Here is a 27,917-nt window from a genome sequence, read left to right on the forward strand (position 1 = left end):
ATCTTAAACAGCAATAGCCAACATTTTGTCTGCAGTGGGCTACACAGGCTTTTAAAGGATTCATCAGAGGTGGTGAACCTTCGTTTGGATTCTCCTTCCGTGTTACCCCCATGATCTGCTGGGGCTTCCTAGGATTGCCTACTAGATGTCTAAACACAGGTTTTATTCCTGTGCCTTTTACATAATAGACTGGCATCCAGCCTTGTGACAGGATATACATGCTGTGACCTCCTGTGCCATGCATATTCCCATCACATGGCAAACATGCATTTGCCACACTGGCATTTACTGTGCTGGTGCAGCTACCTGCTTCCGTCAAGGGACATGTGCTGCAGCACCCTCAGGCAGGAGTGAGGCTACTCAAATCCTGTGATTTTCACCTCTCAGGACAAGCAGATAGTAGCCAAATTAGTTATTTGTTAAGCTAGGATTTTTGTCTGTGACCCACTAATTGAGACCCTACATGACATCCTGCAAGGAGTGGAGGGGTGTTAGGGAGTGAGATGCTCTGTGTTGCCATCAAATTTGAAGGCAAAGACCCCAGATATTGCTTCATGCATGGCTTGGGTCGGGGATGACCCAGTGGAGGCAAGACCTGCATGATCACTTTCCTGAGATGACAAATTGGTTGTTGAAACCTCCCAGGACATAGTCTGCAATGACACTGTGGTTAGTGAGGCTTTAGTGAAAACATTTTTTCTAACTTTGTAACACTTTGTCATATAAAATTACTTTGAAATAGGAATTAGAATCGTAGAATGGCCTGGGTTGGAAGGGACCTTAAAGATCATCTGGTTCCAGCCCCCCTGCCATGGGCAGGTACATCTTTGCACTAGACCAGATTGCTCAGAGCTCCATCCAGCCTGGCCTTGAACACACAGGGGTGGGGCATCCACAGCTTTTCTGGCCCACCTGTTCCGGTGCCTCAGAACTTTCACAGTTCTGTGTATAACTGTACAGAAATGAGTTCTGTAAATTTGCCTTACCCTGAGGTGTTTCTACTGTATTTGACACCAGATAAGGGAATGGACGCAACCACACGTGCCGTTCTGTACACTTATAGTTGTTTATGAGACAAGGAGCAGTTTTGATTCAGGTGAACTAGTTCAGAACTAGCCATTTTACTCACATAATGTTCAAAATCATTGAATGGAAAGAATTTCTTTTTTGTTAATAGTGAAGTCAGATAAGGAGTCTTAAATTTCAGTTTCTACAGTTTTATGTTTCTGCACTTACACATCTTACACTGTTACAGCCAGGTGTTTCTTTGATTAGAACAGTTTTGTAGTAAACTGTACAGAGTCTGCAGCCAGTTGATATGCTTTGTACAAAGTATACCTCTATATTTTGTGTCTCATACTGCCATCTAAGGGCCACGGAGACTGAGAAGGTGGCTAAACATTCTTCAATACTTCTTACTGCCCTTCTGTTTGGGAAGTCAGAAATTCATGGATGAGAAAGGTGGGCAGGGAATAACAGCAGTCCTTTGATGCAATATATTGTTTCATCTAAAAGGACAGAGGAGTCTCCCAGATAAGTGATAAATTGGAGTGTAAATCTCAGTCATCTAGAAAACTGCAATTTCAATGAGCTTATGTAAAGGCCCATGAATAAGAAAGTAAGATTACAGGATTTGAGGCTACCCCTGAAACAGCAAGTTGAGGAGTGTAGTGCTTAGAGGCCTGATGAGTTTCAGTTGAAACTCAGCATTGAGGGAGTGTACGGTTTAGATTCTTAAAGGTACCAAAGTCTTTGACTCCTACTGATTTAAGGATTAGTGCTTTGTAATACAATTTTCTTACTAAGATTTTTCCTAAAAAGGTACAAAATAACATGAATTATTTTCTTCTTTTTCCTAATAACTGTTTTTGCATTTCTGCTTGTTTTGATTTTCCTGAACTAAGGGAAAATGGGCAAAAATTTGGTGTTACTTTAGGAGTATGTAATATTAAATAATGTTAACACAAATTAAATATTTTGGGGTTTGAACATTTAAAGTTTTATCATGAAAACTTATCTTTCCAGGATAAAAATGCATTTTTATTTTTTTAATCTGCAAACTGTATTTGTGTGGGCTTAATTCTATAGCTCCTTTCTCATAAGATGTTTTCAGCCACAAGTGCGATAAAGAATTAGTGGCAGAAGTGAAACATTTCAGTATTTGTCAATATCATACTGTTGGCATTGACTAACGGAAGCAGTTTTTATAATGAGGACCCCTTTGAGCATGACTTTATTTTACAATGTATGAGTTGCTTTTCAGGCTAGTTTCCAGCAAACCCTGTGTAATAGAGAAAGTAATTAATCTTGCATGTTACTTTGACAGGCTCATGCAAGCAAAGACCTGGAAGAGCAGTTGCGGTCTGTGTCCAGTGTGGATGAACTCATGACAGTACTTTACCCAGAATACTGGAAAATGTTCAAATGTCAGTTGAGGAAAGGAGGTTGGCAACACAACAGGGAACACTCCAGCTTTGACACAAGATCAGATGATTCCCTGAAATTTGCCGCAGCACACTATAATGCAGAGATCCTGAAAAGTAAGTACAGGACACAAACCAACACACAATAAATTAAATTCTGAAGGCTTTTCAGTTGTGTCAAAAACATTTTAAAAGCTAACCATTGTCAGTAAACCAACCTCAGCAGCCTAATTTGATATGTTGTCTATAATATAAAATCTTTGATGGTCAGCATTCCATTAATGAAACAAATAGCTCTGTAGACATATTTTAGGTACATTCATTGTGAGAAAGTTGCTTTCTCAGCTCAGTAGGTAAAGTGGTTGCCTTCAGGTATAAGGAATCCTACTTTGTGGAGGCTGTAAAAATTTTGCAGAAAGCAAAGGGGATGCTCATTGAAGTTGTTGAAGTGTTTCTGCACATTTTTTGCAATTACATCATGGCTAGTAATGCTTTCTTCTCTTATGCATTATGGCTTTAGGATGCCAAGTAATCCACTTGTAACTTTTCCCTGTTACAAGAGGGCAGCTGTCATGATGTTATGCTAAAATGAGAAAAAAAGAGCTTTCAACCCAATATGTCAATATCCTTTAGTGTTTCAGATTGCTTGGATTAAAATATATTAGTTTAACAGTTTAAACAAGTACTTGTAGGCAGAGAAATGTAGGACTTATAGCAGGAGGTGTATTTTTTTATGTGATATTGGATATCTTAATGGAGACTTTAAAGTACACATCAGGCAAATTTTCCATTTTTGGTGAATAGCCTACCATAATCTAGTGCCAAAAGAGAATAAAGGGTCCTGCACAGCTGCAAGTCTCAGGACTGTTCAGTATAAGATTGTATTTGGTAAAAGGCTGATTTGGTAAAAGGCTGATTTTACAAGATGTAAAATCTTTGCTCAAATTTGTGTGGATAATCTGGGCACAAGTATCATGCTTCAGATTAAATCACATGTTGTATTTGCTAAATAATAACCTTTTGCTTTAAATATTACCCTTGCAGTTAACAAACTAAACATGTATTTAAATTAATTTCACATTAAGTGTGTAAAATATAACATTTCTATTGTAGAGTGTCTACGTGAAGTACTTTGTGGAACTGTTCAAAATTACTTTGAAGAGATGTGCAATACTTCTTTAGACTTTACCCAAGATAAGACTTACCCCAGGCAAACGAGAAAGGACATGTACAGCTTTAGCTGCTGACCAGCAGGTTGAGGGAGGTGATTCTACCCCTCTACTCTGTTCTGGTGAGACCCCATCTGGAGTACTGTGTCCAGCTTGGGGGCCTCCAACATAAGAAGGATGTGGACCTGTTGTAGTAGGTCCAGAGGAGGGCTGTGAAGATGCTCAGAGGGCTGGAGCACCTCTCCTATGGTGACAGGCTGAGAGAAGCAGCCTTATAGCAGCCTTCCAGTACCTAAAGCGGGTCTATGAGAAAGATGGGGAGAGATGTCTTGTAGCAGGGCCTCTTGCGATAGAGCAATGGTAATAATTTTAAACTAAAAGAAAGCAGATTCAGACTAGATATAAGGGAGACTTTTTTTACAATGAGGGTAGGGAAACGTTGGAACAGGTTATCTGGAGAGGTGGTAGATGCTCTATCCCTGGAAACATTCAAGGTCATTTGAGTTTGAACAGGGCTCCGAGCAACCTGATCTGGTTGAAGATGTTCCTGCTCATTACAAGGGGACTTTACTAGGTGACCTTTAAAGGTGTTTTCCAACAAAAGCCATTCTATGATTCTGTGTTTTAAGGTCTCCCTGTTAGGGTCCCTCTTAGTTCTGCTGTGACTTTTCTTCTGCTGCATGTCAATATGTCATGTTCCTATGAAGAAGAAAAATCAGGTAGGAGTTAACACAGAGAGATGTGTATTTCACTGACTATGGGGTGTGACTCTAGCAATGGATATTATGGTTCCAAAGTTTAAAAAGAATCCTAATTTACTTCAGGAGAGTATTGTTTTTCAACAGTTACTTTATAACACATGACATTCCCTATAACTTGGCAGGTATTGATACTGAATGGAGAAAAACTCAGTGCATGCCACGTGAAGTGTGTGTGGATGTGGGAAAAGAGTTTGGAGCAACTACAAACACCTTCTTTAAACCCCCATGTGTATCCATCTACAGATGTGGAGGTTGCTGCAATAGTGAAGGACTCCAGTGTATGAACATCAGCACAAATTACATCAGCAAGACAGTAAGTTCTCACTCTTTTGTTACAGTCCAAGTGTTCCTTGCTAATCCATGCTTATTTTAAACCTTCTTATTGCTACTATGACAAAGGAAAATATATCAGCTGCTTTCAGCTGGTTTTCGTGTGTATTTTCCAGACTAGAGAGGAAAAACAGCTGAAGACTATTACCTGGAAAAAAAATGTTTAATGCTCTTTTCCCCAAAATATATTATTTTTTTTTTTAGGGGAAAAATAAATTGTGATGTCCAGTTCTCAGTTTTGAGATTACCCATGAAACTTAATTCTATCCATTTCTTTTTTTTGCACCTGCCACTTACCTGTATGAGGCAAGCACTCTATGGAAAACTAGCCTATAATTTTATTAGTGTGGACTGTTGTAGGACATGTGCAGACAGGATACGTTACAAATAAAGCCTATTAGGAACTGAATTTTACTGTATTAAAAGATATTAGCATAAGGTACCTATTTGTTTTGTTTTAATGCATCTTCCTCCAGGTTTATGTGTGGGTTTTATTCTTCCAGTTCAGGGCTTGTGATCGGGTGTAGAGATCATGCACTGAGCTTGTGAGCTGCCTTTAAAGGAGAAGCATATGTTACATTATTTTAAGTAGCTATAGGAATTATCACAGTTATCTTACAACAACATTTTCCTCAAAGAATGTGTAAAAATAATCATACTTAAAAGGGTTTGCTAGGGTATTTTGCTGTTGTTACAGTATTTGGTAGGGGGTTTGTTGTTTGTGGGTTTTTCACTTTTTAGTGTAAATCTTGCTTCCTCTTTCAACTAGATTCATTTGGCTGAAGATGCAGTACATATTTATAATGAAGATCCAGAACTGCATAGCCAGCTATAATATCGTAGCCCTTGGAAATGTCACTCCTTTATCATGAGACTTTTTAGTGCTCTGAGGCTTCTTGAGAGGGAATTAGGAAAAAGGGAGATAAAGAAAACAGAAAAAACTACGCATTTTTTTAAATGCATTTTCTGCCTTAATTTCTCACCAATCTGTTTGTCTGAAATGGTATATTTTACCACGAATTTTCAATCCCAAATTTAACCTAGTGGTAGGCAGCTGTACAGCACAGGAATAACGTAACTCAAATAGCTTAAAGAGGAAAACTACAACACTGACTTTTCTCAAGCCCTGTTGTTTTTCTCATTAATAGGAGAAACCGTTGTCTTAATTTGTTTAAGTTACTTTAAGATGCAATTAATTCCTAAGTTACTTTAAGATACAAATATAATTCTCATGTTAAAACCCAAGAAATATGATTTTTTTTTCACATGTATTGATGAAGTTTAGGTTACTGAAACAAAGGATGATCTAGTCACAGAGAGAGTTGTTCCATGTAACACAGATTTCCTAGTCTTTGAGCACCATGTCATTTTGGGGTAAATAATATTTTTCTCTTCATCTCTCTGGTAGGTTTCTACCCAGTAGAAAATGTTTAGTAGTGAGTTTCCTTTTGAAGTTCTTGATGTTATTGGTAATGATACGATGTAGTTCTAGTTAAAGATTTGAGAGACTCTGAACAGGAAAATCTTAAAGGTGTTATCATAAAGAAGAAAGAGGAAATAACATTGTTTTATTCTCTTACCTATCCTGAAAAAACAGGTGATTTAATCTCTGAGTTTTCTATCTTGCATCTGCTTTCCAGTTTTATCTTGTCCTTGACAGAATGCAGTTTAAAAAAACCCTTAATTAAGGAATAGACCTGTAGCTATATCTCTTCATCTGTCACTGTCTCAAATAGTTTTAAAATTATGTGACCACAGCTTACCCTATATTAGATGAGAATCAGGAAGAAAAAAACTATTGGATTCAAGACCTTCTGTGGAATTCAGGTACCCTACACATCTATTTTTACTACTGTTTCTCTATTATTTCCTGAATGAAATGGGAGCAAATGATTAATAACCAGGAATCTTTTTTTCATAGTTCACCATTTTTTAGCTTTATTTTTGGTGCATAAACTTCATGAGATAACTTCATAATGTTCACCCTGCAGAAAAAGTGCTTAATGGGAAATTAATTTTTCAGCTGGAGGTCTTACTGTGAGGGCAAGCTCTAGCATTAGTTCCAGATATTAAAGTATAAAGAAAGCTGGTATCAGCTTTCATCAAAATTAATTAAAAATAAAAGAACTAAGCATAGAAATTATTTTTATAGGAGGCAAATCATTGATTGCTAGGAGGATGGACCAGGTCAGATGTTCCCAGATTGCCTTGTGGAACACTCTGGTGGTCCAGAGAGGGGTCGATAGTTTAGTTCAGGCTGTGTTCCTCTTTTCTAGCTACTTAATTTTATTGAGAAAAAATAGAAAAGTATTCTGCTTTGCTTTTAATGCCATCTTTTTTCCCACAAAAACTGTTTCTGTAGTTGCTAAGGGATGTTTATACAACCATGATTGAGATATGAGATAGTTTCTTAATTAAGATATAGTATAAGGTCTACAAAAACTTTTGAGGACCCCCTAGGCTAATTCATAAAATCCAGTAGACCTTCTCTATCTGCGACACTGTAAAACTCCAGTTTGTAAGTGATGGCTTGTCTAGTAAAGGTCTATAGGGGATGTTTTGGTTTGTGGTGTAGTTGTGTTGGTTTTTTTCTCTAATTTGTTATCAGTCAATCATAGAATCATAGAATAGGTAGGGTTGGAAGAGACCTCCAAGATCATCAAGTCCAACCCCTGATCCAACTCCAGTTACTATATCATGGCACTAAGGGCCACGTCCAATCTCTTTTTAAAAACCTCCAGGGATGGTGAATCCACCACCTCTCTGGGTAGGCCGTTCCAATGTCTGATAACCCTCTCTGTAAAGAATTTTTTCCTAACATCTAACCTAAACCTCCCCTGGCAGAGCTTGAGCCCATGTCCCCTTGTCCTATTGTTGGTTGCCTGGGAGAAGAGACCAACCCCCGCCTGGCTATAACCTCCCTTCAGGTAGTTGAAGAGAGTGATGAGGTCGCCTCTAAGCCTTCTCTTCTCCAGACTAAACAACCCCAGCTCCCTCAGCCTCTCCTCATAGGACTTGTGCTCAAGTCCCTTCACCAGCCTCGTTGCTCTTTTCTGGACCCGCTCCAGCACCTCAATGTCCTTCCTGAACTGAGGGGCCCAGAGCTGAACACAATACTCAAGGTGTGGCCTCACCAATGCAGAGTACAAGCAGCTGTTCTCTGTTTCCGTGACAAGAATAATTCAAAAATTGGACTCCCTGGTGCAGCAACAGCCTGTCCCTGAGCTGCACTTTTTTTATGCCCTACCTATAGGCACTTGTTTATAGGTTGAAGGGAAGCAGGGAGCAGATGTCAAAGAGCCGTCTCACTCCATTCTCCCTCTTGACTGGCAGGGTGGACAATTTTTTGACTTCTTTCAGATCATTTGTTGTAAAGGTCCTAAATCTTTTTGTTTCATGATTACAGTAATAATCCCTCAAAGGAAAACATCTATCCAAGCAGTTAGAAATTAGATTTAGTGGAGCTTTTCTTGCAGGAAACAAGTTAACAGCTGAAATTGTTGGCCATGTTTGAGGTCTACATGGTGTTCCTTTTCAAAATTTGGATATGCATATGTCACAAGATTTTCAGTTGTTTTGAACGTTACTATTTATACCTTTTCCCATGCATTTTTCTGTGTAAGAGTGATTATTGAAATTATATAGTAGGTGCTATTAATAGTGGGAGATATGTAAGTTCCAAATGGTGTTTTTTGTTGAAATTTCTGGAAGAAAAAAAAAAGGATTTAAAAAAAACCAAACAAGCATATTAAACAAGTATTAAATTTATTACATCAGATAAGTTACCTGTTGTTGTATCACACATAAGCCTTGAAATACTGTCTTTCAAGAAAGTTAGATAGTAAAATAACTATGATGTACCATCTCTCAAATAGTTTATTTTCATTTTTTTCAGTATAGAGATGATTAGTTTTGAAATCAGTCTTATATCCTTACCTTAAAAATCTCTCCAGACACATTGTAGTCTGTTACACTGGTTATATTTGGCTGGCCTTACTGACACTTAAGGAAGTGCAAAGATCACAAGTGATGGAAACTTAAACTCAATCAATTTAAGGGAAAATTGCCAAAATAAACTAACATCCATCAGAACATAGTGTAGTTAATGTAAGTCTTGGAAAAAAAAAAGTATATTCTGTATTTGAAAAGTATTTAGAATGATAACCTTCCCTTATCCTGATAAGAAAATAACAGTTTTGGATAATTTATATTTCATAAGTCAGTGAGCATAATAATAATTTTAAGTGTGCTCATACAGTGGATATTGGCACATATGATGATGGTGCTGAATAAATTAATTTAGCCACTGAAGCAAAGAAATACTTTGTATAGCAACATACAGTTCTTCTGGAAAGTGTAGCACAAAGTCTGTCTAGTCTAAAGAAGAAGCTATCAATGCAGTGAATCAAAACTACACACCTTTTGGGGCTTTTAGTAACCTGGTCTAGCGGAAAGTGTCCCTGCCCATGGCAGGCTGGTTGGAACGTGTCTATAACGTCCGTTCACTATTCTGTGATTCCTCCTCCATTGAGGAGGAATACATGGAAGATTTCTATTTCAGGAGTTCTAATAGCGCTTTTGGTCACACACTCAGAAGCTCTTGCAAGGATGTCTGAAGAAATGACAAGGTGGGAAAGAAGGGGAACTGGTGGATTTGGCATCACAGTAATTGCCGGTTGCAGAATGTCAATGGCCAAGTCTGGCTGGGTGAAGTAATTCAGAGACACCTTTGCCTGGTATCCTCTTATTGTGCTTCTCACCTGAGAACTACATTACAGAGCGTATGCACTGATCTTCAAGGATTTAAAAAAACTGACATGTAAAAGAAAGAAAATCCGGGGGGAAAGTGGTTTGTTGTTTGTTGTTTTTTTTTTTGGTAACTAAAATGCATCATAACTTGAAGCTGAACAAAAATCTCATGCAGTGTCAGATCTAGGCACCAAAATGCCATTTTACAGGGAGAGCCTGTTATTGATACACCCACCTTTATCTTGTTGGGAAGGAACAAGGGAACCTTCTTGATCAAGAATTACTGGGGACAAGATGTATGGGTGCCAGAATGCTAGAAGTCATGCTAAGGATCCCAAGAAGAGGGAAGGGAAATCAAGCTTTGTGTGCTGGCTGAAAGGGAAACTTCATTTAGGCTTAAATGAGGGAAGGTTGTCATGGAGAATTATCAAATTGTATGAAGACCTAAGGAGACAAGGGCTGAACACAGTACTTTGAAGAGAAATATTAGAAACAGTCAGAAAGACTGGAAGATCTTTCATCTGACTTTCTGTGGTCAGATGGCTGAATGGCAGGAGTTGAATTCTTATGAAATGCACTATAACTAATAACTATTTATGGTTTTCACCTCTTCTTCAGTTACGCAGAGCTTCCGATAGTATGTGTTATACACTGAGATTAACTGTGTTACTGAGTCATATTTATGATTATTAGCTTCTGTGGAGCAGTTGAGACAGAGCTTTGTGATTTTGTTTGGTTTCTTTTTTTTTTTTTTTGTTAGATACAATTCTCTTTAGTTATGTGATCATATATTGCTTCTGTTCTACTTTCCTCTGGTTTCCTGATAATGCAGTGTTGGTAGCAAAAAGGTACAGGACAGCATGGGCAAGTTGAGTCTATTTTTTTTCTTCTGAGTATTTGTCTAACTCAAGCAACACTCATTCAAGGTACTTTAATTTGCTGTTTAATGTACCATAATTACTAACATTTTTCTGAAGACTGCAGGCAATAGAAGCTCTCCACTTTGAAAAACCGCCCTAATCCCTAATATTATCAGATCTCATGTTCTTCTGGAAACTGAAACTCATTCTTTGTAGTCTTTCCTGAATGTCTATCTTCAGGCATTGGTATATGTGGGAAATGTCTTTTCCCTTTTGCCTGTAGTGTGAATTAGTTGGATTTTTACTATGATTTTAAGTTGAAAAGGAAGAGAAGATTTAGATGCCTAAGAATGCAGTAAAACCAGTTGTTTACTGAATGAGGGATCAGCCAGAAATATGAGCCATTTGATCTCCAAGAAGAGTTACCCATTTGGGCAGTGTGGGTACCAGCAGTAGTAGCCCTAGCCAACAATGTTGCCAGAAAAGAAGAGTCGAGAACCAGCCTCATGCATAGATGTTATATTGAATTTTTCACAGAAATATCCTTTCTAGATATTGACATTCGGCTGTTACATGTTGCCAACATGCCCTATAGCAACAGCAGATTTTGAGCTTATTATTCTATTGGATGAGGAAGATAAGCAAAAAATAAATTAGATGTTAGCAAAACCAGAAAGCATTGCACATAGTGAGGTTTTACCTAAATTGAAGATTCAAACACAACTTATGCATACTGAGAGTTATTCACTTACACTTTAACAGCTTCATTGAGTTTAGAGATGCTACTATCTCAGCTGAAAGCAGAATACAGATTTTCTGTAGAAAGCATCTTATTTTCAAATGCCAGAGATTATTTAAACTGAATTATTCTTAGTATTAAATACATTTTCTGTAATAGACTACTTTTCAAGAGTTTATTTCTTTTGAAATATCTTCTTGATAGTTTTTTATTATCAGAAGAGGAGAATATCTCTTTTTCCAGTATACATGAGAATATAGATTCCCAATAGCATGTGCAGACAAAAGTGTTAGAAGAACAAACCAATAATACCAACCCCAGTATTTAACTTCCAGCCTTTTCATAAATGAAAATAAATGTGTTTTCTATTCTTTTTCAAAATGCTAGTTTGTGTATTGTCTTAAGCACTTTACGAAAGTCAGGACTAGAAATGAGATACTATATATGATGTAATATCTAATATAAATAGTTGGCTATATATAGTTTTTTGACTTCATGTATGAATAGTAGCAACTATTGGGGGATGTAAAATACATTATTATTAAGAGAATTTAGTTGAGCAAACTGAAGCTAGTTCAGTCAGGTCAGGGAATCTAGTCTGCCTTTAGTAGTTTTAGACCTTTGTCTCATTGCACCACTGAGGTGTTGATGGGAATAATTGTTAGCAATATTCATCTGTAAACTGATACCTTTCACAGGTTAAATGGAAGGATAAATGTAAATTAAGACAATTCATGTTCACCATCATGTCCACTCACGATTGATATGTTTCAGCCGTTTTTGCGAAATTTCTCTCAGTGATTACTGAAGCTGAACAGGATAGCTGGACAGGGATGTACCTCTTCTAGGTAGGTTGGAAGTGTAGCAATAGTCTTATGTTGCCATCTCCGGTGGTCTGAAGTCTGCTAAGCCTTGCAGCATGGCAAACTGATCTACTGCAAGAACAGAGGAAGAACAGAACATCCTCTACATCCTCTTTTTTTTTTTTTAGCTGCAGTTTGGTCCGTTTAAAGACTCATGCTTATTTTATTTTCTAAGATTTATCAGTTTTTCCTATAGTGAGTTTTCATTTCAGCTTCAGAAAAGCAAGTTCATACTGTCATAAGAGCAAGAAAAACAAGATCCTCTTTTCATGTGCACTGTTGTAATTAAGTTCATACTCTCTGTTCTGTCCTTCAATTCATACATGTCTTCTAAGAATTGGTTTTCTTAGAAGATATTAAATATAATAAAAGCTTTTGCATTTGTAGATTCTTAGCTGTCCAGATTTTCAGAGGTCTCGACAGCTGTGCTGTCCTTCAGAAAGCACAGCTTGTTTCAAGAAAGGTAGAAGTCTGGCATATGTAGATGAGTTTTGTCATCTGATTAAAGATCAGTACTTAAAAACATACTCAAAAAACTCAGCATGTATTTTTCTCAAATGTATACTGTATGCAGAAACGAAAGCTATTTTTCATAAACATGGTCCTTTCTGTCTCTTTATGTACACCACCACCTTCCTCCTTTCCAATTTCCTAGTATGTGCATTAAAACAAAATCTGTGATGGCCTTCAAATAGTTGGATATTTTTAAAAGAAATTAATAAGTACATAAAGCATATTAGTATGAAAATGATAGTTCTGTGTTATGTTTATTGCTCTCCTTGCATGAGGCATCTTAGTAAGAATGCTTTTTGTCATTATTTTAGATGAAATTTTATAATAGATAAGGATAATGGATCCAATATTGGTTTGAAAGGCAAAAAAGATTATAAATACAATAAAAAGTTGATTAGAAAGTCTCTTTCCAGAGGTCTCTGTTGAACTTAGTGAAAAACCTGGAGGTATGTCTGGTGATAATTAGGCATTGATTTTATTGGTACTAAACTTTAAACTAGACATGGACTTCTGCCTTTATCTTATTAATGACTCAGGACCAAAATTTTAAGAAGTGTTACTTATTTTGCAGATGGAACAAGAATACAGGTGTTAATATACTTTGTCTAGAAGTCTTTCTAATAATAGAAATTCTTTTCATGGTAGTACCCTAGATGGATAGTTTTTTCACCAGTATTTGAAATATGAAGAAACTATTTTCTCTTTTTGTTTGTCTTCTACAGAAGTAAACATAAACCAATTAGCGTTTTTAGCTTCTAGTGAGGGAAAAAACCCAACATTTAAAACTATATAAGGGATGTGGTACATTTTTGCAGAAAAAATAATAGCATTGTCATCTTCTGTAGCAGAATAAAATGAAATGTAATAGTTTTGCCATTTCAGTTCTTGTATGGTGACACTCCCAATGTTAGTTTTGCCATTTCAGTTCTTGTATGGTGACGCTCCCAATGTTAGTTTTGCCATTTCAGTTCTTGTATGGTGACACTCCCAATGTTAAACTTTTTTAAGGATTCAGTCACTAAACGATGTCAAAATCTTTCTTGTAAAATAGATAATATCTATTAGAGTTGATGATGCTTTATACAATTTAAGTTACATAGTTTAAGTTATCAATAGTATGAGCTTTATTGTTGGCTGCACAAGTGCCCTTTTAGTTGGTGAATACATCACATAATCCTGCACCTGCATGCTTGTCACTTGCATACTTCATTGCGAGATACTGTTTTTAGGACATCCTGTAGATGTATTTCATATTTTGAAGCATTTAAAATTACCAGTATTTTAGTTACATTTGCATGCTGCCCATAGGCCATATATAAAGTTATTGATTATAAAAGAGCATTGCAAATAGATCTCAGCTAAAAATTAAAGTCTTGTTATACAGTCTTATCAACCCAAACTGAAATAATAACTAATGACCATGTTTTTAAAGGTAGTAAAGTCCCCAGAAGATGCAGAACTGTTCTTAAAAATATTTGGAAGAATGACTAAACACCTAAAATGAGCAGTGAACTGTTTTCCTATTTAGAACACTACAAAAAATAGTTTTTAAGAATTTGACCTAACGTATTTATCCTAACTTTTCAGGAGACTATTGATAATTGAGGCTTACAGTGAAACCTACTCAATTTGAGAAAGTAGATATCCTGAATTGAAAACTGTAATGAGTCTCACTGTCTGTTATCATATGTTCAGTTTACCACAAGGTATTACTGAAGTTGTCTTTTTACCAGTTGAAACATATTTCCCACTAAAATTAGGATTTTATGAATTCACATACATGATTATTTTATCAGTAGTGGTTATTTCTTAATACCTTGAAAACAAATTAATAGTTCAAGATGCATTCCATTATGGTAGGCATATAATTTGCAATGATACAAATACTAAAAAATTAAAAAGATACAGTATGCTGCAGTTCTATAGTTATTGAACCAAAAAGGTTTTATCTAAGTCCAATATATTCCTTTTTTACACAAGCTCTTATAATTGTATAATTGATGTATTAGGTTGTAACTTACCTGCTTTTTTATATTATTTTTGGTTTTCAGCTTTTTGAAGCACCTTCCAAATGTTTCATTTCAGATTTTTTTTAAAAGACTACCATTTTTGAAATCATCTCCTAGAAAAATGAGTTCCTTTTACATTTTACACTTTTATGTTAAATGTTATAGTAAGCAAACAGGCACGTAAGAGAGTTTAATCCTAAAAATGTTTATTGTCATACCATAGCTATTGTATTAATTTTGCACATAATAATTATTTAACAGTATAATTGAATGTGCCACTGAATGGTGGAAGAGAGCAGAAGAATGAATTTAATTTCCTCATAAGTTTTTTGGTATATCCTTACATTAGTTTTAGTTGGACCATTATGGATCTATATAAAAAGTTTTTTGCTTTGCTTTCCCTTTTGCAGTTGTTTGAGATCACAGTGCCTCTTTCTCATGGCCCCAAACCTGTAACCGTGAGTTTTGCCAATCACACGTCCTGCCGATGCATGTCCAAGCTGGATGTTTACAGACAAGTTCATTCTATCATAAGACGTTCCTTACCAGCAACACAAACTCAGTAAGTATGAGACTTTTCTTCCCTTTCACATTATGAGCAAGCCTATATAATTAGATTATAAACGTTGCTGGAAGTTTTTACAGTTATGATAAGTAGTAGTAGCAGAATGCATTGTGCAAGGGAGCTACTATATTTTACATGAAGAGAATGTTACTAAATTAGCATTACCTTTTTATCCAGGAGATAAACTAGAGTGAGATAATTTAAAAATTAATAATAATGTTGTTTGTGGGAGTTGTTTGATGGAAAGAGCTGCAATCCAATTGAGACTTGAAGGAAACACCAGCAAAATCAATTTATTTTTTTTAAAAGTAGTCAAGAAAAGCTAAAAATACTTACCTTTGCAAATAAGTAGGAGACCACATTTCTCTCTAAATCTGTATTTTCCTAGTTAAAATGCTGTGTTTTAAAAAAGGTCTGTTTTTTACGGAATCTTTAACTACAAATCTTTTGTGACAGTTTCATATGCCAGAGATGAAAATAAAATGGAAAGGGAAAATAAAGGGTTAATTGGCACTCCACAGGATTACCATATAGATTTTTTTGTGTGATTTTGAATTAAAAAAGCCACAGAAGAAATCTGGCACCAAAACAAGTGTTATTAAAACACTTGAAGAACTCCTTCCTTCATTTAGAGGTCTGAGTAATGATTTCATGATGTATATGTATTTAGGAGCCCAAAAATATATAATAGACTAATGGTTGCTTTAAGGAAGAACCAATTAGTAGAAGCTGAACTGGAATTAATTTTAGACATTTTTAATAAGGTGAGTGAACAGTGCAAACTTCCCAGAGATGTTAAGCTAAGTATTTTTCTCTGTGGTTTCACTCAGTTTAAGTCTGGATGTTTTCTGACGCGTTCCAGTTAAACTCTGGAATACTCCAGTATTCTATTTGAATACAAATCATTTAATTTGTTCATCAAAAGATAGATAATTAACAGTGGATTAGAAATATATTAGGAAATTAATCTATGAATAGTTTTTTTAATCACATAATTAACAGATTATTAAAAAACCACAAACCTAAGAGTCAATAGTAAAGTTAAATTATGCTGACTGTTGCCAGCCTCTCAGTGTTTCCAGGTTAAGAGCTGTTGTAATTACCAGTGCAAGAGTTATTCTAGCCAGGAAACAGCTACCTGTAGTTGAGGGAGGTGGGTGTACAAATACAAGACTTTGAACAGCACACAGGTACCTGTCTGTTCTGTGAGTAAGGAATCAAGCTTCAACAAAGATAAGACAAACTAGTACTAGATCAGAATATATACAGGCTTTCTCTACTGTTCAGTACTGTCTCTATGTTTAGAATCTGTGGCTTTGTACAATAAAACAGAAAAAAAACCCATAAAATACTAAGTTGAGTGCTTCTAGATTCTAGAAAGGAAAGACATTTGCATGTTCCTGGTGGGTTCCTGGATGGGTTTCATAATCCCATTAGTGTTTTTTAATTTGTAGTGAAGTATTTCTTTTCAACCTATTATTTTTTCCTTAACATTTTGATTTATAGGTTTGAATGCTAGTGAAGCTATTATTAAGCCAAAACTTGGAAATCTACTCTCTTGTCACAGTGACAGATCTGCATGTGTGCATGTATTTATGTATATGCTCATTTTAACAGAAAAATATAAATTACTTTCTTACGTATTACTGAAAAGAAAAGCCTAAGAGTACAGTCTCTGGTTTTAGGGTAGTAACCCTTGGGATTTAATAAGAATTCAAGGCTGGATTATACCAAGATGCACAGGCATATCGTAGAAAGAAGAGAGAGACCACATCTAAAGTATAATACAAATAGTTTATCTTTTTTAAATAAAATATGTTTTCTCCATGACTTTATCCTGAGAATTAAGGTCTAGGTCTTTGCCTGTTCTCCCACTTTTTTCCTTTCTTTCCCCCCTTCTAAAAACTAATAGCTGTTTCTACGTATTTGTGGAACAGAGGCATGTCAGTTGGTATTAGCCCAGTGTTTCAGAACACATCCTGGAATAATGGTATCTTAAGTAGTACTCTACTCCATTTATATGGAATGTCGTCAAGACATGCACCTGAGTTACAAAATTGTCACCCTATTTTTGAAGTTTGGTGATTAGAGGTAGGGCAAAACAGAAAGGACTTCAAGATACATAATTCAGATCAAGTCTCTACAATTACCTCTTTGTCTCAAGATTTTTTTTTTTTCAGTTGAGTGGACACTAATACAAAAAGAGGTGATGACATTTTCTGCAAAGTGGTTTTGCATCTGATTATTTTTTTCTAGCCTTCCTGAACTTTTCTAAAATGTCATTTTAAATTTTTTTAAATTGTCTGTCCTAGAAACCAGAGTAGAACTTGTAAACAAGCAGCTCCATTCCTTTTGCTGGGTGTCTCCAACCCTGATACTGAAATTCATTTAATTCTTTTCAAGTTCTGGTAATTTGGGCTTTGTATCAACATTGCTCATGCATTCACATGCGCTTGGTGTTTTCTTCATACTGTCACCTTGGTTTCCTTCTCTAATTAGTTTTAAACACTCCCAGCTAGAGCCAGGCTGCTCCAAGTGTGAGTGTGGGGTTTTTTTGGTTCTTTAATTTTATTTTTTTTTAACAGAATAGAGTAATATGTCTGTAAATTATCTTTACTATTTCTCGAGCAGAATCAGGAGGCAGGCTAAAGGAAATGTGCCAAGTGAGGGAGCAAGAGTGAGAACATTAGTGGAATGAAATCAGAAAACACCAGTTTGATAAAACATGAGGCGATGCAGTGTGATGTTAAATTACAGCAGCCTTTACAATCAGAGTGGTTTAATGTGTTGGAGGAGAGTGGTGTACTTGAATGAAGATCACAGAATGTCCCAGCACCTGTATTTTTGAATGCATGAGTTATGGTGCTCCGGGGAAAGAAAAGTGCATCAGATGTGTAATATTTGCGTTGCCTTAACAGATTAGGAGGATTTTAGAAATACTACAGAAACAATGAATAAATGACACAGCTTGGATACATGAGGTGTATCAAAGTGGTAATGTCAGCTCTGGTGATAAAGAAATTGCAAGCAAGGAAGATGGGATAATACACATAAACGTTCTATCTGTGGCTCACCCACTAGCTCAGTTCACTCAGTCTTTAAAAAGGCAACAGCTGCTGCTTGAATTTTTTGCTTTTTTTGGGTATAATTACCTTGGCTGCAAAACTGTAGCAGATAAAGAGCAGAGAAAGAGTTAACTTCTTTATTGTCTTTTATTTCCAAAGTGAAGAGCCATCACTGCTGACATCCATATCTTTAGGTTCAAGAAACCTGTCTAGAATTTGAATGATTAATGAGAAAGTGTCAGTTAATGACACATAACTTTCGCATAAAGGGGAAAAGAATCTGATAAACTGTATTTTTTAAATCACAGTTTTGTCTACAGCATTCATTCAGAAACTATTATCTGCTATCTTATGTGTGAAAACATTTTTGTACTTCAAAATGCAACATAAAAAATGTTGTTACCACTATGCTGTGTTTGGCATATTTTTTATATTTTTTTATTTTCTAGATGAGGCTTATATTCCAGGATTAGATCTGTTTCCAAACTGCATTAGCAAAGTACAAATATCAGCTTCTAGAAGTTATAGCTGAAACTTGAAATGTGAGGTGGTTTCTTCAACAAATGGTTGGAAGTCCCTGTATTGGGAAGAACCTTAAAGAGTAACAGATTTGATAGGAGTAAAAAATAAGATTATTAATGAGGTGACACTCTTAGAGAGATATTTTTAGTGGAGAGAAACTAAAGCAATCAACACCTAGAAACTATTCTTTTTCCTGTTGAATTCTTATGGTAGTAAATGAACAGCATATTTAATTTCACAGGTGTCACGTGGCAAACAAAACCTGTCCAAAAAATCATATTTGGAATAATCAAATTTGCAGATGTTTGTCGCAGCATGATTTTGGTTTCTCTTCTCACCTTGGAAATTCTGGTAAGCACTTTTTCTTATAAGACTGAATGTTTTGATTCATTTTGATTCAACTAAAGGAGAAATTAAAAACGAAGAAGAAGTAATTAGTTGTATCTTTTTCTGTATTGATAATATTACTCTGTATTGCCTGTCTTTTGGCATGTACTTGTTCTTGAAACATCTTAAAAGGTATGGATTTGCTGTCATTTCTTCATATAAAACTGGGTGAGTGGATAGACACAAAATTCTGGTAATAGTGCAACTTCTCTGCTATATTTCTAGATACATCTGAAGGATTCCATATTTGTGGACCAAACAAAGAGCTGGATGAAGAAACCTGTCAATGTGTCTGCAAAGGAGGCATGAGGCCCTCAAGCTGTGGACCTCACAAAGAATTAGACAGATCATCATGTCAGTGTATGTGCAAAAACAAACTTATCCCTGCTTCCTGTGGGCCCAACAAGGAATTTGATGAAGAAAAGTGCCAGTGTCTATGTAAAAAGACCTGTCCTAAACATCAACCTCTAAATCCTGCAAAATGCATCTGTGAATGTATAGAATCTCCCAATAAATGCTTCTTAAAAGGAAAAAGGTTCCACCACCAGACATGCAGGTAAAAACTCAGTCTTTAGTTCTTTCATTGTGTTTAAGGCATAAAATTCTGCGTTGTGACATTAGCTGGCTGTTGAATTGCTTTGTAGTCTTAAGTAAACAGTAAGCCTGTCTTCAGTTCAGTTTTATCTTCTCTGACTTTTATAAACTCTTAAAAGGTAACTACAAGGCATAATAAGTATTTTAAAGCGTATTTAGTTTCTTGTACTCTTGCTACTACTACAGCATGTGATTTTTTTTCCTTTTCGCAAAAATTAAGTGTAAGTTCAAGCTCCCTGTCTTCTATATTATTTAAAGTCCCACTCTATTTTTCCCAAGAACTGAATATTCCAATTTAAGTAACTCAAATATTCAAATAACTCAGATATTCCTAGTTAGATTTCAGGCCTTAGTTCTGGAGATACCATCATTCATTTTCACTTCATAAATTTTGGAATCACCCAGCTCTGGGTGATTTCTGTGAAAAGTGGACATATGTAACTATAAAACAGACTGCCTGCATCCATCATTTAAAATGAGATTTAGTCAAGAAGAAAACTGCAATTTCTTTATATGTCACAGGACCTTTTCCTTCCATGACTGCTACACTCATAATATTAGCAGTCCGTATATATAAATGTGGATGACTTTAGGTTCTGAGAAACAAAAAGTGTTATTTCTGCTTTTATATTATGTGACAAAAGTTATACTGTAAAGTCAGTTCTCTTGTAAATTTCTTAAAGCAGAAACAATGCAGTTTGGAGCAGAAAGATCACTTATTTGTTAAATAAGGTGAATTATTTCTATTATATCAATAACAAACAACTGTTAAGGCACTGGAAATGGAAAATAGCAAATTGGGACATTTAAATGTATAGCAATATGTTACTTATCAAAAAATCTTCTGTAATTTTTAATATAACGTAATTAGTTGGAGTAAATATATTGCCACATATACATTAGTTTATCTTAATGAAAAAATGTCTACTCTTAGGAATGACACGTGTTGAAGTCACTAAAATAGGGGAATATTAATAGTAATGAGCATTACCTATTATTCTACATTTGGGCTTTTGACTGAAATATTAGAGTTGTTAAACATCAGAAATAACTTCTTCTCTATCATTCAACTCATATAATTTCAATTTTATGTTTGCAGAGGAAAAGAAGACAACCTGATTACGTAAGCTTTACATATTGCAAAGCCTTGGCACTACTCTAGTGTGCACTTCCAGCAACAAATATAAACCATGTGCACTTTAAAAGAACATTCATAACTGGAGAAGTCAGGCATTTAAAAAGCTAAGAAATGCCATAAGAAATATGTATTTTTTTTAAAGACTTAGTATTTGAAAGAGGAAATTGAGTTCATCTTTTCTCTGTTATGTTGTGATTGAATATAATACAGTTTGAATCCCTTTCTCACTTCTGAGGACAGTGTGATATAGGATATTTTTAGCTGTTTCTCTTTTCTAAGCAGTTTGTGTGCAGAAGGAAATATTTGTTTATGGTGTTACTCTATACATCTACAACCAATAGTCCTGTAGAGGTTAGCACTGTCAAGGAAAATAGCAGATACAATCTCTCCTGCTTAAGAAGGGACTTAGCATAGGTTTCTCACGTTTTGGCTCTGTCCAGCACAACCTAACTCAAAAAGGAATAAAAATTCTGTGACATCCTGTTTGTCTTTGAAAGATCCCTTGCTGTCCTGAGACCACAAAAATAGAGATACCACTCTATAGCTTTGTGCAAGATGCCTGAGCCCTAGACATGAGCAGAATCCTGTAGCTGTGACCTAGGCAGCTCCCTGTGGAGAGAAGTAATCCTTGCAGCTTCTGGTTTTGAAGCACCAATACTTTCATGCACTGTATCTAAAATCCCTCTGCCTAGGGTTATGCCTTGTTTCAGAGAAAAGGAATAAAAAGTCATCTACAAATACAAAGCACAGGATGAAAGATAAAAAGGGGAGGGAAAAAAAGCATACTGACTTTAAAGCTGATGACACTGTTAGCAGCTCTAGAAGTAGCATTTCTACTTGTTTCATCTGTGTTGTTGTTAAGACTGCCCCAATGAGAGTCTGGGCATTCTGCAGCAAAAAATCGCAATTACTGACCACAAAGAGAAAGTTGCTGCTGACTTGCCCAGAACTGTGTATAGTGATTGAACATCTGTCTTAGTTCCAGCATGCTCAGATTATCCTCATCAAAGCAGACATCTGTCACATGAAAACGCCCTGTAAACAGCATTCAGCCCAAATCTTTTGAAAGAGCAGGTCTATTGTTCAGCAGTTTCCTAAGGAAACCACATTTATGTAGTTACAATGACTCTACCACTATTCACCCTGTGCTGCCATCTCAAAAATTTATTTTTGGTCAGTTTTGGTAGGGTCAGATAACTAGGCACTTCAGCTGCAAAGCATTTTAGAGGAGGATAGGGACTTTCTTGTTCAGTTGAAAAGTCCCAAGTAAGGATAAGACTGCAGTAACCTGACCTTAACTGCTGCTAGACATAAAATCACATGGGAGAGATGCTATATAGCACTCTCCTTTGTAAGTTGAAGTTCACAAGGAAGCATGAATTCTAAACAAACTGAACTCCTCATACTTAATGTCTGTGTGACTGCTTTACATTATGTACAATCATAGGTGTGTGGAAGAGTTTGGCTTTGCCTCTTTTTCTTCTTATCTTATTTCATTTTGCTGTCATTCAGTACATGAAATGGTCTGAACTTGCATGACAGAGATAGGCAAAAAGGTGAGTTCAGTATTTTATCCATTCCATATCTGTGGAGTACCTTTTTCCCCAGAACAAACCTACTGCTGGCTGCCTGTTTGCTCACAATTAGATCCTTTTGCAAACCATTTTGTTGCCTTTTACCACCATTTACAAACTTTTTGGGGAAAAGATGAATAGAGCTTTGAGACATTCCCATGAGCTGCTACACTGATTTCAAGTATCTATATGAAGTGGCACAAAATAATGTTTCTCCCTTAATTACAGAGACCACACTGGTGAACTAATCTATGATAAATGACATTGAAAACACTGAACAAGATGTGACTAGTTAATAAATGTCATGTTTGCAGTCTTCCTCATTCCTTATTGTTTTCCTCATAGCCAGATTCATTGGTTGAACTAGCTGGAGTGAATTAATGTAATCGTAATGCAGACCTCATATCGTAAACAAATTATTGTGAAGTAGTAACTTGGTATCCAAAGCAAGCATCCAGCATTTCTAACTTATCGGCAACTTATTTAAGTACAAGTTTTAAGTATAACTGTGATGAAATTCAAAACATATACTTTTGTCTTTTGACTCATTGCCAGTGTAGGAAAAAAAAACCCAGACTTGTACTTTGTCTCCATTATACACCAGAAAGTATTCATCATTGTTATTGTAGGGTTATTTTAGGTCAAGTTCTTGTTTTAATAGAAAAGTAAAATAGGAAAAGGAAGGGTTCAGGGACAACCACAGATACTATCTTTGTATAAGTTCTATTTTTCAGTCAAGGAATTGATGGAAGAAAAATTCTGCTGCTCCTTCGGTACATGTTATTTGTGGTTCAATGTTCTATTTCTGTCAAACTTATTTTAATCAAGTAGGTACTAATTCTGTCCATTTCCAGTAATATTTATCAGAAACATGATAAATAGGCTCTGATTTTTCTTCAGAATGCACACAGATACAATATGAAGTGTAGATACATTCCCACTTGGAGACTGGCTATGGGAATTTGCAGCTTGAAAGAAAATATGGTCTCATTTTCAAGATCAGAGTCACAGTGTAATATATGTAGACAAATCTCTCAGGCTTATTGCAATAATGAATAAGGTGAGAAACAGTCCTGGGAGAGTAGATGATAGATTTGATTATTACGTGATTCTGGATCATCAACTCAAACTTGCAGCATGCAGTAGGTCATAACAACCCAATTTGAGTACAGAAAAATATCTGATTTTCAAAATTAAATTTAAGGAAACACTGCTCAAGATTAGTGTGACTACAACCAGTCAATGTGGTAAAAAATACTCATGTGTATCTGTGACAATAGAATTATTTCTCTTCAGTAGCATTCATTATTCTTTCAGTGTCTTTTGTGAAGAGTAGTCCAACTAAAATTAGTGCAAAGAACATAAAAAGAGGTTAAAATATATGTATTTGTAGGAATTAAATATCACATTGGGAAATGGCAATGTAAAGGCACACAGATTTCTACTCCAGGCAAATATAAATGATCATATTATATTAATATCCACTTTTTTCATTTCTTTAGCTGTTACCGACCACCATGTACAGTCCGAACGAAACGCTGTGATGCTGGATTTTACTTTAGTGAAGAAGTGTGCCGCTGTGTACCCACATATTGGAAAAGACCACTTATGAATTAGTGAAGAGATCACTACTTGCTATGTTGGTGTACATTTTTCCATTAGAACAAAAGAAGAACAGAAACTTTGCTAATATTTGGAATTAAATGTTCACCAGAGACCCTGTGGGGCTTTCAGAGACAGACTCATGCTTTTCTCAAGATGTGGAAAGCAAATGTAGAAGATAACTGGGGTTCATGTTTTGTAAAGAACTCAATAAGAACTTATTTTCTGCCAATGACCAAACAGCCTAGGTTCTCCTTCTTGTGATTTTTTTAAGAGATAATGACTATATAATTTATTTCCACTAAAACCATCGTGCAGCATTTCTGTTTATAGCAGTAACAATTGTTAAAGCTCACTGTGATCAATATTTTTATATCATGCAAAGTATGTTTAAAATAAAATGGAAATTGTATTATATAATAGTGAGAATGTTTAATCATCTGGCTGAAAAGGAACTCGGATTCAGCTTTATTTTCAGGGTTTTTAACAGAGGAAAAGGTGATTAGGAGAAAGCACTTTTAGGAAAGGAAGACTACAGACATTGTCTCATACCTTTTGTGTATGTCATTTGAAATAGAAACAGTTATACTGGAGTTTTCATGACCAGTGATATTTCTGCCTCTAGAATGAAACTAGCAAAACAAGTACAATTAAGAACTAATGAAAACATTGGAGATCCTGTACATTGCCTAAGGATAAGGACTATGTTTAAAGCACAGCAGCAACTACTCGCATTCCAATATATTCACCTTCTCTTTTATTTCTTGTTAATATTCCTAAGGAATAAGATAAAGTAATGTCTATTCAAAGTTGTTAGTATAAAAGTGGAAATAACAACACTGCGTTTTGGTTAGTATAACAAACTACACTGTAAATTTTACAGCTAAATAATTCAAAATGCTTTGATGCGCTTTACTCTTTCATATAGCTGGTCAATGTATGTGTACGCAAAAATATTTTGAAGGGGAAAAAAAGCAATTTGTATTCCAATAAGGAGATAAAAGAACTTATACCAGTCTGGTGTGGATTGACATAGTCTCTACATTAAAAAATTCTCTTTTTTTAAGAAAATGTGAAATTGAATATCCGCAATTCTAAAAAGAAGTAAGATTTTTAACTTGCATGGGAAGAGCAATCTATTCAAAATTAAAATATATCGGACTGTTAAAGTATGGAAAATTTGTTGGGTGCAGAAGTGGAACAAGCAAAGCTGCAAAGCAAGATTTTTGTGAAAGGAGTGGGCAGATCTGTAAATATAATTGTAGACATCCGTGCTGGTTCTAAGCAGGTGTTTTTAAAAGTTATTAATGAAGTTATTAATGAAGTAGTTATTATATCCTAGAAGGTTGGTTAGGAGAAGTTGCTTTTCTAGGTTCTTGATATTTGGATATCATAGTTCCTTAAAGGAGGGAAAGTTGCTTTGAATTACTCAGTTCCCATCATGGGTTGAGGCAGTCTAACAGGATGAGAAACAGCACTTTCCACTGTATGCCTAGTATGCTCATTGTTCTTCCTCAGAGGATGGCTATTTGTTATCCAAATAGGCCAACAGAGTGAAGTTTAGGCATGCAAATACTGAGGAATGTCCTTATTACTATATTGCTTCAGGTAGAACTTTGGATGACAATTAACACTGATATACAACTTAACAACCCACAATTCCCATCGGTTTGATTTGTAGTCATGCAAATCATCAGTGTCTAAATTGGCAATGTCACATAATAGCAAGAGGCTAACGATCAAACTTCAATTCAGTATTGGTAAGAATCCAGGCATCCATGTCTATAGGTCAGCTGCTTGAAGGAAGCGTAAAATACCTTAAGAAATCAATTAAAGAGCAAACTTCTATGAAGACTTGAGAAGAAATACTGTAGGTAAAGCTCCCAAAATAAGCTTTAAAATTGCTACCCCAGCTCAAACAGAAGAGAGGCAGTGGGGGGAAGAACAAACCAAATCTGGAACGAGGAAATGTTGAAAACTTCTGGACATAAGTTATGCTAATCACTAAGTAAAACTAAGATTTAGAAAAAGTAAAGTCCTGACTTGTAAAAGTTACCTCAAATAAATTTATGTCTGAGCAAAGTGACTAGTTAACCATTCTTAAAGTTATGGAGATGTGTACAATAATACATACAAGCAGTTGATAACATTTTATGATTATCAGGCTTTCCAATTCTGCTTTCTGTGATAATAATGTTTTAAAAATGCATTTTATACAACAACACAAACATCATGATTATTACCATTAGTATTGGATACAGACTTCCATTCTGTGTGATAAAATGTGATTCTGTTTATCTCCATACTGTCACAAATTAATCTGTATAACAGGTCTTCCTTGCATATATTATATAAAGCAGCTGATAGGTCTACACTATTTTCAGTTTTGATGTGTTATTTGATAATGATCTTGAGATTTTTGTCTTCACTTTATATCTTAATTTACTGTTCTTAAAATATCTAAAAATAGGCTATACAGCTTAAAAGATCTAACAAGATAGATGATAATTCTATATACAAGTTATTCTGCACTAATTCTGAGTAAAAAGCTTTTATTGTTATTTGTCTAAAACCCCTATACCTTGTACAAAACTTACAAGGTGGGTAGGAGAGGAGGAACGCATGTAACTGCAGTAAATCACATTTAATGGTAAACAGACTTAGGCTTGCATTTCATCAGGAATTTACAACAGTTTCTGTACTCTTTCAATATTGTACTGTATGGAGACCATAAATTATGCAGAGTAAACCCTCTCTACCTGTATTACCAGAAGGACATACTATTTACAGTATGAATATTGTTAGTCTGCTGACATGTTTGTTTAATTCACGTTGAACAAGTTGATAGTAAATCAGTTCTCTTACTTCTATTTGAAAGACCAGCCTGAAATCTTGCATATGTACTGTATCATCTTGAAAGGCTTAGTGTTAGGGTTGCTTTCAGTATTCTCATTTTTAGTCTTTAGATCTCAGTGACAACTCCAGATGCCCTTGAATTTTAACATCTCTCTCTCTCTGTGTGATTTTTTTTGAAGTATAACCAGCTATCACATCTATGCCAAAAGACAGGAATGGAATCATTTATGTAAGCTCATCAAGATATTATCCTGAGGAATAGACTATGTTCTTTTAAATATTATTTATTTTATATTTAATTTAAGAATTTATTCTTTAAAGATTACGTAATTTATAAAATATTATTTAATTTTGCATTCTTTGGAGGTACAAAAGGTTGCTGTTAAGTAGAAAAGTTTAAAAGTGGTCAATTCAGAATTTTCAGAAATTTTCAATTTAGAAAATACAATATAGTAATAACTCTTAATATTATTGGATCTTTCTTGAAAAAAATGAAAGTAATAGTTGATAATTTATTTAATAGCTTCCTTTTGCTCTTTTTCTTTTTTCATTTTGCATTGCAGATAAAACTTCTGAGAAAGAACACAGGACAACCTTCTGATTGAGTGATGAAATAATAAGATCAAATGGACCAGGTATTTAATTATTTAAAATTAATTAATATTACTAGCTAATAAGAACTAATAAAATTAGACCAGTTTAATACAGGTTTAAGACTCTAGATTACATTAGAGTTCTTAAAAGCTCTGGATAGATAAAACATTTTTATAAAATACATATCTGGACTCATCTATATTTTCATCTGCAAATGTTTTAATGAAATGTGAACAGTAGAAAGCATTAAGAAGTCACCAATTTTACAATAAAAGTTTCTAAAATTTCACTAATTTATAATTAAAAAAAATTATATTTTATCTGTAGTCTGAAGCTATGAATCAGGGACCTTACTTCATCTTGAGAATTATTGAAATACAAAGCATAGCACATTCTAGGAAAAAAAAATCTTAAAACACAATGCTTTGCTCTTTTGTGTAAGCATTTCTACTTCTGGAGAAAAACTACAGAAATCTCTGTTAATTGTGTATTACCATTTATTCCCTGTTCTTCTGAGCAAGACTCTGTCATGAAAATTACATTTTTTGTATTCAGATATTTCTCCTGGGTAAGGATACTGTATCCATTCCTGACAGACACTGAC

General features: G+C 35.1%; 1 protein-coding gene across 3 annotated transcripts in view; it reads left to right on the forward strand.

Annotated features, from left to right (window-relative positions):
• VEGFC (vascular endothelial growth factor C) overlaps nt 1-27,020 on the forward strand; it is an 80,773-nt gene extending 53,753 nt beyond the window's left edge. For 2 of the 3 annotated variants that reach the window (XM_027676679.1, XM_027676678.1), the window contains exons 2-7: nt 2,327-2,540; nt 4,476-4,666; nt 14,827-14,978; nt 18,810-18,919; nt 19,181-19,511; nt 23,764-27,019. In XM_027676679.1, the coding sequence (XP_027532480.1) occupies nt 2,387-2,540; nt 4,476-4,666; nt 14,827-14,978; nt 18,810-18,919; nt 19,181-19,511; nt 23,764-23,878 (1,053 nt within the window). In that variant the 5' untranslated portion in view covers nt 2,327-2,386 and the 3' untranslated portion in view covers nt 23,879-27,019. Of the gene's footprint in view, nt 1-2,326; nt 2,541-4,475; nt 4,667-14,826; nt 14,979-18,809; nt 18,920-19,180; nt 19,512-23,763 lie in introns of all 3 variants that reach the window. The other variant, XM_027676677.1, reaches the window with a different exon arrangement.
• The last annotated feature ends 897 nt before the right edge of the window (nt 27,021-27,917 follow it).

This window comes from Neopelma chrysocephalum, unplaced genomic scaffold, assembly GCF_003984885.1.
Source record: "Neopelma chrysocephalum unplaced genomic scaffold, ASM398488v2 Primary Assembly neopelma1_42, whole genome shotgun sequence".
Classification (NCBI taxonomy): domain Eukaryota; kingdom Metazoa; phylum Chordata; class Aves; order Passeriformes; family Pipridae; genus Neopelma; species Neopelma chrysocephalum.